General features: G+C 38.6%; 1 protein-coding gene across 1 annotated transcript; it reads right to left on the bottom strand.

The window, feature by feature from the left end:
* Positions 1 to 231: 231 nt before the first annotated feature.
* On the bottom strand, positions 232 to 8,474 carry TBR1 (T-box brain transcription factor 1). The gene is made up of 6 exons (XM_075606790.1): positions 7,671 to 8,474; positions 7,020 to 7,174; positions 6,638 to 6,759; positions 6,050 to 6,208; positions 5,184 to 5,245; positions 232 to 1,964 (listed from the first exon to the last, which is right to left on the bottom strand). The coding sequence occupies exons 1-6, from the start codon at positions 8,357 to 8,359 to the stop codon at positions 1,118 to 1,120; spliced, it is 2,034 nt and encodes a 677-aa protein (XP_075462905.1). The 5' UTR covers positions 8,360 to 8,474; the 3' UTR covers positions 232 to 1,117.
* Between the last annotated feature and the right edge of the window lie 2,645 nt (positions 8,475 to 11,119).

Genomic DNA, 11,119 nt, shown 5'->3' on the forward strand with positions numbered 1-11,119 from the left:
GGACTAGGTGATTTTTAAAAAAAACTCTTTAATATTCTACACAGTATAGAATAATGGGTGTGTATGCTTGTTACCATGTTTAACAAGACTTACAAAAAAGAGAAAATAAATAGAAAAATCACATACTATGCATTTTAAAAATCAGTAATATTTCAGACATGTACCCTATATAAAAAAAAAAAGCTAGAATCATATTATGCATTAAATATACAACTTACATTTCATTTTTCACTTGACTATACTACAAGCCATCAACAGTTCGGGAATTGAAATGTTTTGCGGTGTTTCTTACATAGATTTACAAATAATCCGAACCCCAAACAACTGCAAAAGAAAATATGGATAAATATGTTAGGGCTGTGTGTTTGGCACCCGCATTGTCCCGAATTTGGCACAATAAATAAAACTTTAAAATATTAATAATCTGCATGTAATTGTGTTTAATGCATTGCTCTTGGTGAGGAAATTATGATAGAGATTATATATATTTAAGAAAGCATTAGTGTGCTCATCCAACTGTTAGCGGTGGACATACAATACTTGGAGGTTTCCTAAGGGATGCAAACCCTATTTTATTCAGTGTTTCAATGTCTTGTCAGAAATTTAAAAAAAACACACAAAAGTCAATATAAATTAAAAAAAAATAGAACAGTGAACTAGGCTGGCGACTTCACAATGGTAACAAAAATGTAGTGTCATTTCACAGGCTTTTTTACAAGCTTGTTTTAACAGCCCTACCATGAAGATCATGTAATGGCCATGGAAGGAAGCTCTGTATGGATTCAAGTTCTCAGCAGTCAACAACCTCCGCCATGATTGTGCTACAGTGAGTATTTCAGGAGGCGGCTGCTCCGAGAGCACCAGCAGGCGCTGTCCATGGTACCAACTCATCCTCAGAAACATGCAACGGACAGCATGGTGCTGATTCAGTGGCAACACCTAGTGCTTCAATGGACGAGGATGGGCAGCAAAGGAGATATAATAAAAAAAGAAGTATAGGAGGAGGTCAGTGCAGGTCTGGGTACCAATGTGAAAGAGATCCTGCAAAGAGGTTGGTTGGTTGGTGTCCTCCAGGGTGCTGACCTTGGCTGATAGAGAATAGAGAGCCCCTGGCCATCTAGGTGTGGGTATAAAAGCCATAATAGCCTATGTCCTTGGCGCAGATCTTCTCGCAGTCCCTGGGGGGCAAACCTTCGCTCTTCAGCGGAGAGGGGCTCCCAGAGACCGCCGGGTCAGAGGGGGACAGCCGCCTCCTCTTCGCCTGCTCGTATACCCCGGAGTCTGAAGAGTCCATGGACTTGATGGAAGGCGGTGTTTCGATCCAGCTGGAGTCGGACAAGTCCTTGGGTTTGGTGTCCTCGCCCAGCAGCGGGGACCTGTCGGCTGCAGCTAGGCTCTCCTCCGCCTCCCCCCCGGCCAGGTAAGGGTTAACCGCTCCAACCCTGCCGGCTGCCCCCGGCGCCCAGCAGGACAGCATGGAGCCGGACTTGGTGCAGTACTGCGGAGGGCTCCGCGCCCCCCACCCCGAGGGGTCGCTGTAGTAGCCCAAGGAGCGGGCTGCGCAGCCGGCAGCCGGCAAAGGCAGCGCCTTCACCCCGGCGGCCGCGTAGGACAGCAGAGTGGCCGCGTTGCCGGCGAAGTCCGTGGCCGTATCGTAGGCGGAGGCGGTGGTGAAGTCCAAGCGGTTGTTGGCTGGGGTTACAAACCAGCGCTGCGGGGAGGGGGCGGCAGGATCTTCGCCCTGCTGAGGGGAGAGCAGCCCATTGGTGTGGGGGACGCTGCGGTCAGTGCCGGGTCCGGGGACCGCCCCAGGGTGGTGGAAACGGGATTTGGCGTAATTACTGACGAATTGGTCCTGCAGGAAGGAGCTGGCCATGGAGTAGCGGGCGCCGGGGACGATCTGTGACCGGGGGGAGTCATTGGGGGAAGGGGTGAGCCGGTCCAGGTCACAGCCCGTGTAGATCCTGCCGGACCAAACATTAAAAAAAAAAAAGTATTATTATCATCAGGGTGCCAGTGACCACTACAATGTGTAAAAAAATAATAAAAATTACACACACACACACACACACACACACACACACACACACACGTCGGTTCATATCCAGGTATCATTTTATAGGATTCTCTTCTGCATCTGATGCACTACAATAAATTGGTTAATTAACCAATGTGCTCCACAAAATGTGTTTAAAACCAGATATAGTAATTAAATAGTGCAGTCAGTATTAATTCCTTGAGAGACTATGCATACATGTTTCAGTAGTAGCAAGTCAATGTAAAAATAGCAAAACACGATTTCATTGTACCATCATTTGTGTTTCAGCACAAGACTAGGCTGCCAGTGCCATTAATCATGGGGCTTTAAATAGCTTAAAGATATAAAGGATATTTGTTATATAGAGCAACCATTATATATTTCTGACCGAATCTTCCATTTGGGGACATAATTACTAAACGGGGCTAACCCCTCCCCCTGGTCACTAGTGGAGACACAAGGTGCAAAAAGCCAATATTCCAATGACCGCTTTCAAATGCTGGGCAGTCCCACTTCACAGACCTTTACAACTAGGGAAACATATATGCATAGGTCATGTGCTCCGTTGATGGTGGTGTTAATATAAAAATAAAAAGGTGCCGCATTATATATTTCACTCAAAAATAAAACAAATACTAGTCATTTAATTATGTGATGTTGATATAAAGCGAGTTATATATTTCCTATACAGTGAGCATTATTATTGTTGTGCCAAACATATGCAAATATACCAATTGATAAAGTCTATTTAAAACCAAACTTAACATAACAGTCGTTACAATATTGCAATGCATTCAATGTTGACATCAATAGCAAAATAGGCGAATTACTGTTAGTTTTCTGCGAGTTAAACAAAATACTAAAGATGTATTATTATTTTTTACAGGAATTGGTGAGCAAAGAGCAATTGCTAGATCGTTTGTAATCAGTGAGAAAAAAAGAGAAATAATTGATTGGGAATCTATGATAAATTAAATTGATTTTTCATGATACAAAATATGGGTGCGCATGTATTAAATGTCTATAAACATAAATGAAAAAGCACATTGAGCATTACTAATAAAAATAGAATTGTCATTAATCTGTGTAATATAATCCAGGATATATCAAGTGTCATTTTAATTTTACACGTTTGTCAAATAATAGGGTATCAATCTTAAAATAAGTCTATGTTAAACAAACGAACCATGAAACATCCTCGAAAAACTACACTTCTGCTCGTCTCCCTTTGTTAGAGATTATGACACTAAAAGTATGTTTATCAGAAGCATTGTGTGCACCCATGTGCAGTTAGAACCAGTTGTATTGTTTGGGTAGGTATAAGACTTTTTTATTCTGTTACACAGAAACCAGGCAAAAAGAGTAAGGAATTTTAAAAACAGAAATAGCAATCCACACCACCTATAGATATGGAGCAAATGTGGATTTTAAATTAACAGTACAGTCTATATGATTGTAGAGAATCAATAACATCAACATTTGGACATGGAGAAAAATAGAAATATGCCAACAAAAATATACATGCACTAAAGATATTCGAACTACATTGGTTTATGATATTGAATTTTAATGTTACTTTCTGCTAACAAATACAAGTACTGAAAAGTTTGCTGAAAACATTCTTGCTACAAGTAATTAATATAATGTCAAAATGACTATATGCCCAGTCACGGTATATAACTGGAAGCATGTTTGCAGAGCACTTACTAGACAAGGGATATCCAACTCCAGTCCTCAAGAGCTACCAACCAGTCAGGTTTTCAGGCTATCCCTGCTTCAGCACATGTGGCCAAATCACTGGCCCAATCTTGGACTGAGCCACTTGTACTGAATCAGGGATATCTTGAAAACCTGACCTGTTGGTAGCTCTTGAGGACTGGAGTTTGCTACCCCTGGACTAGACTCAAATCAAGGCCCCCCCAGTTCTCACCTTGAAGAGTGAAAAGCCAAAGAAGGAATTTGTAGTTCAGTATTAAAACTTTGTTTCGTTTAAACCCCCCCCCCCCCCCCCAGCAGTGAAGGGGTTAATAATCTAGTATACTTAAAAGATTGAGAGTACATGTGATGTCAGTCATAAAATACACTACTACTTGATTGATAAACCCAATGTAGAGGGCACATTTAGTAAACGGTGCGAAGTTTTAAGACAATTTATGGCCCATTCAGGACTAGATATTTACATGTTAGGTGTCACTGTAGGTAAATTCACCTGCTACAACTCTCATAAAAGGGTTGTAAAAGTAGATTTAACGAGGTATTTAATTATAAAGAAATGAATCATTCAAAGCGTCTTCCTTTTACAGAAAAACATTTTTTTCAGCGATATCAACCAGCATGTTTAAGTATTAATGTTAATTAATTTATATTTACCAAGTAATATTATTTAAAAAAATAATGTAATTTTTATCAGCACTGAAAAAAAGTATACTGCTTACAGTTATTCAATGTTAAAACGCCCATGCGCACACCGCCAAAGACTATTCATACTGAAACTTCAATAGATATTTCCAGCACATACCACATCCAATCCGAATTATCCTTCACCCTCAACACTCCGAGATCAGCTATCCTACATTGACAAACCACATAGATCAAGATTACTTTTACCAATACTGTATACAGATCCACACATGCATAAAAGGCTGTGTAATCTCGGGTATTTTAAACACCTCTGATAACACCAGTCCTAAAATAAGAATATAGTCCATCTATTTAAATCAATCACATCTTTCATTGTTGGTTCACATTTATAAAATTGGAATTCGAGTTCAGCTAACCAGTTCTCAGCACCCAACTTAATGGGGAAATAAAATGTTTCTAATCTCATACAAAAACACGCAACTAGAAATAACAGTTTTACATACAAGATCGCTAATAAATTCCATATTTTATCACTCTCATGAAGATATCTTCCAACTAGTATGATATATACTATCCAAATAGCGCGTGTGTGTGTGTGTGTGTGTGTGTGTGTGTGTGTGTGTGTGTGTGTGTGTGTGTGTGTGTGTGTGTATATATATATATATATATATATATATATATATATATATATATATATATATAATGTATTTATTTTTTAATTTTAAACACACACACACTTCTAAGAAACTTAAGTAAAGTGTATATACATCTCTGCTTTACTTACGTGTCATAATTGTCTCGAAATCCTTTGGCAAATGGGTTGTGATCAATTTTCAGTTGTGTGATCTAAAACAAAAAGCAAGTGTTTTAATTTGAGCACTTCACATACATATTTCTAATAAGTCCTAATTAATGCAGGTAGCCGTGATTTAGAATTTGTGTAGTCCTAAAGTATGTATTTATGTATTAGAAATATATCAAAAATATGCTGAATTTGGCGTCTCGGTTTGTATCTTAGAAGTCTCCAAAAATGTTTTATTTAATTAATTTAGGATTGATAATTAACATTTATAGCATGTGTTAATCACATTACGCCCAATTGCTATACTTAAATCAAATGGCATGTTCACATATTGCTTTCCCTGGTATATAAGAAACAAGACAATGTTTCATAATCCAGATCACATATCAAACCTTTGACTGCTCTTAGCAGCAAAGACATTTAAAACAATCCTACAAAACAATATATCAAGTGTCCCCTTTAGCAAACGTATTAATTCCAGTTACATTAGACAGGCTTGCATCAGAACCTTCAGCATTTTTAGAAACGAATTTATAACAATAACAATATATGCTCTACTATACAAGATCATTTTGTGTGTTTGTATACACATACAATTTATGAAAGCCAAATGACCTCAACCTTCAATCTTCTACCAGTACATTTACTGTATATATCAATGCAGTGTGTGTTCTCATTAGTGGGCAAAGTACTTTCCCCTGTACTTATCGTGTGATCTTGGGGACATAAAAGATCCATCTCTAGTTCCCGAGTGATTAAGAAATACATGGATAGAGATCTGAAAATCTGTTTAACAGTGGAGGTGCCTGGGCACTGAGATGCGTCTGTGGGGTGGATGAGATATTTACATCGGTGTTCTGGTAGGCAGTAACAGCAATGAACTGGGTCTCCGGGAATGTGAAGGTCTGCACTCTGCCAGGCTGGTTGGTATCTTCTGTGCCATCCTCATTTACCTCAACCACATGCAGCCTCGGCTGGTATTTGTGTAAAGATTGTAAGACAACCATCTGTCAAAACAGAGCAAAAAAAAATAAAAAATGGAGGTGACCAAGAATATGTGCCTGGTTGTAATGAAATAATATACATGGTGTTGCAAGGTCTGATTAAAGGGACAAGAAACATCCAACCTGTACCTCTAACCTTTCATAAAAAAATAAAATTAAAAAAAACGTAATTTTATAACAAAGTGCTATATGTAAATAATGCATGGTTTTATTTTTTTAATGCACAGTAATTTATTCCAACATATCATTTCACTATCTACAAGTCTTGTAAATGCATCATGCAGATGGCTTACAGTGAAAAAAACACGCATGCTATAAATATTCCCCATGCTGAATGAGAGCAGGCTGGTGAGATACAAGTGGCTCAGGGTGTTTTTCTGTGGTTACTGAGAATCCTAAAACCTCAATCAAAACCTTCTCAATGTCACTGACCTGTCCGGTATTATTTGAGGCTCCTTTGTTATTGGTCAGTTTCATTTTTCCAAAGGATATTTCCTGGCGCATCCAGTGGGCTCCTGTATTTGGGGAATCGGGGTGCATATACACCCTATTGCCTGTTATAGGGGATATTTACATAAGTGAGATGCCATAGATCCTGCACAAAGGTCATCAAATCTCAGAGTTAACATTATTCTTATACATTTCTTTGCGACTAATTTGATCATTTGCATATTATTTTATGTTACCCCCATCATCTGTTCAATCTAGTTTGCAAAAGAAAATGCGCCCATGTCAGTTCACAAAGGCTTTAATTAATCATTCTCACCTAAAACTCGTGTCAGTGAATAAAGAGAAATGTGTTAATTGGACTTGCCTTGTACATTGGTGTCCGCTTTGCCGCAAGGAACCCATTTGCCCCCTTGAAATCTCCAGTGATTAGGATCAGCCAGGATCACATCCACAAAAATATTATAATGTGCCGTGGGATCCAGCCCAGAGATATTAAAACTCAAAAAAGGAAACATACGCCTGATGGAAGAAAAACATAAAAATGTTAAGGGAGGAGTGAGGGATGAATTCTTAGTACAGTATTAAATACATTGGGGTGATGTGTGTATATATATCAACCAATAGATTTTATCAGCGTAATATTATTATAGGGGATATATATATATATTATATATATACACACACATAAAAGCATTTCGTTAGCCACAGAACGGTATCATCTATTTATTTTTTTATTTTATTTATTTATATATATATATATATTATATATATATAACATGTTTTATCCTAGACTAAAACAAATTAGATTAAATGCCACATAAAAATATTTAATAGAAAATGCAAAACAAAAATTATATACTTCTAGTAACAAATAGGGAGTCACATGTTTTAAGCAATCGAGATTGTCATTAAATCAATTCAAGTCCGGTCTGTATCTATCATTACTCATTGACTGATCTCCCTTCCACCCTGGGGAAGAATCAGGTTACACAGAGCCGGCTGGTGCTGTACATACCTGCCCTGCTTGGTGATGATCATCTCAGTCTGGTGCCGGTGAAACTTAAGCCAAAGTGGCCTGTTACACAGGTAGACCTGAGCCTTGCCAGGGACCAGACCCGGCTGGGTGGCAGAGAATTGGTAGAAAGGTGCCCCTTGGTAGGAATGCCCGTACTGCTGGGCGTATGGGTATCCAGTGCCTGGGTATCCTTGCGGGGAAGAATTGCCCAGGAGGCTGTTATAAGCTCCATTGGTGATCACTGGGTGGTGAGCCATGTACCGGCTGGGACTTCCGATGGAAAACGCCGGGTGAGCAGGTCCATGCTGGCTGGGATAAGGGAACATAGTAGTGGGAGCCGAGGAAGCAGACTGGGACTGACTGGACTGAGGGAGGAGATAGCGATCTGCAGCAGGTCCATCGAAATTGTGACGAATGTCTGAGACCCCGTCTAAGACAGGAGACAGTTTACTTCTCTGGACGTCCCCTGGTGGGTCCTTGGAGTCAGGAAAATTGTCTTGATCTGACGGATTCGTCATCCCCCTGGTAGTTTTTTTCAAAGGTGAACTTCTCTCCAGGTTGTCAGTAGTGGAGATAATGGGATGATCATGCAAAGCAAGCTCAGATCCGCCTGAATGAGGGTAACTGCTGCTCACGTTGAGAAATTTCTTGGATAGCATGATAGGAGAAAGGCAATGTTCCAGCTGCATAGCTCTAGCACCAAACTAACCCCTCAGCCCCCTGTTTAATGGAAATCACACACATTAACTACACATCCAGGATAACCATTAATGCCCTGGGCAGCTAGGAAGCCCTTCTTGTTGCTCTGCTTCACAAAGGTTTGATCACTTTTTCTTGGGAGAAGAGATTGGCCAATTGACACTATGCAGCAATCAGAGAACACTCACTTTTGATCTTGCTGCATAGAGAGCTTATGAGACGATTCTTACTATTGGTTAACTGCTGACAGTAATTTAATTAGATAGGCATTAATTAGGATAATCACCTGGCTCCCGGTCGCTGGGATGGCAAATTGAACTAGAGTTTATTGTGAGCAACATAACAAAATGTATGTGTGTGTTTCTGTATATTGTAGGCATTTATCTCACCTTTACCATTTTAGCCACGGCTTTAAAAGAGGCATCAGAAGATGTGTTAAGAATTAGGCTCTCTTTAGTGTGACACTTTGTAGATCTACTTATTTTTTTTAATATGGGAAATATATTATGGTTGAATTGGTTAGGTGCAAATTGTTACATCATAGCCACTGCAATTACAGACTGGTCAATGTGATAATGTTTGTGTGATAATAATCTCAATACTTTCATCTCTTATCTGCAAGCACTGATTCGAAATCACCTTGAAGAAGTAGGTTGCAGCTGCTGGGCTGTGTGATCTCAGGCGAGAGGGACAACATTGAGTCCTTGGATAGGATTTGAAATAATCATAAGCTGCTGACTTGAAGTGGCTTGATGCATTTGTAGTGATGTTTACGACATCTTTGATAACTAAATATTTAATCGGAATCCCTAATGATTAAGATTATGAAGAAAGAAAAAAACCAGACCTGTACACTACCAACCTGCATTTTAAATTGGCATAGAGATTTCTTGGTATGCAAAGTTTTTTTTTTTTTTTTTTTAACATTAGCAGTTGTATGACAGTAGATAATGCACCAGTGACTAGATACTTTTTTTTTTTTAATGTAACCTCAGTGAAGATCAATTTACTGTAGTACCACTCAGTGTATCCCATTAACATGCAAAACTATTTTATACACACATGATGTTTTACATAATAACTTCTTTCCAACCCTTTGTAATACACGAATACCCAACTATGTTAATTTATATCTAAAGAATATCAATTTGAATCCAAAATGTACAGGATGTAAAGTAGAATTTTTTTTCCTGTTTTGAGACAGATCTATTTGATCAGATACTATTACATGTACACTGTATAATTTGTGTGTGTATACACCTTTTCCTCTCTCTACACTGTATTAGCCATTGAATCCTTTGTATATCAGTATTGCTTGGCCTGAAGAAGAGAGGCGAACTCTCGAAAGCTTGTCCTATGACATAAATTGTTAGTCCAATAAAAAAAGGTATCACCTAATACTGAAGAACTCATTTATTCTGCACTATCGCAAGTGGACTAACACGGCTATTTTCAGCTTTATATATATTAATATACATACATACTCTGATGATGCGTAGAACAACATTCCAGGTTCATGAACCATATAACAACCAGTTTTCCTGCTGGGTGAGAGTTTGCTTCCTTTACCTTTGCTTTGAGATCACAAGCTGATTTAGAACATCTTCAACATTCTTATGTATGAAACCCTGTGCTTGTTCCATGGGGTTCTCTGGAGGAGAGATGGATATGAACAGGTGCCGGGAGATTTACATTCTCAAACAACCACACAAAAGATTTCTACTGTCTATTCCACGCTGGGGTTTTAATTGACCAGAAAACAAGTTAGCTGGTTGCAACCGTCAGTAACGGCAACAGTGAATGATCTGCTCAGAATTGTGGTAGTGTACTAATAATGTGTCAGTTTTATATGAATGGAGGTGATCCACAAAAATATGTTTTACTTGATCCAATGTACACATACAGCTTGTGTCCTTTTCATTAAATCTCACATACAGTAATTGGTAGTGCCCAAGTCTTAATTATCATTTTGTCCACTATTAAATTGCATGGCTGAGTGGAGCTTCTGAGTACATTTGTACTGATGGATATTAGAATTCTGATCATTCAGAGGGGACCCTGAAGGGGAGGAGTCAGTTCAATTAATGAAGTGTAAATTAGGTAGAAAACATATTTGCCTTGGGGAGGTGAGAGGAAATGTAGATCATGCCAATGAAACTGTACATTCTTCACAGTGTACCTTTTTAACTACATCTGTTGAAATTATAATAGTGGTAACTTGAACTCTTGTAAAAATACACTGTATAAAGTATAATCTAATTAACATTTTTTTTTTCCTCCGGAAAGAGCTTTGACAAGTGACAATAAAATGCTTGCAGCTGATGTTAAAACAAAGAATTTCAGCAATAGCATTTTAAAAACCAGACTTAAACTGGATTTCCATCACCTTCCACTAGTCACTGAATACTTTTCTTCCGGCTATTTCAGTGCATATGTGACACTTTAATACTTCTCAGAAAATGTTGGTAAACACCGAAAATGAGTTTCCACTGTCCCAATACTATCATATGTAGAGTTGTTTTCTTTAGCCATGTATAATTCAATTCCACATGCTAACGATAGACATCAATGCACAGTGTGTAATAAGATATGTACCTGTTTGGACACTTGTTTTAAAGAACAGTTCCCCCTGTGAGACATAATAGTAGCTTGAAACACCCATTGTGTTTTTATTGTTGTAACATTCAGTGTTAAAGCTTATGAGTACAATTAATTAGTATATTCGAGTCTGCACTAGTTCCACAACATGG

This window comes from Ascaphus truei, chromosome 7 (genome assembly GCF_040206685.1).
Source record: "Ascaphus truei isolate aAscTru1 chromosome 7, aAscTru1.hap1, whole genome shotgun sequence".
Taxonomy (NCBI): Eukaryota; Metazoa; Chordata; class Amphibia; order Anura; family Ascaphidae; genus Ascaphus; species Ascaphus truei.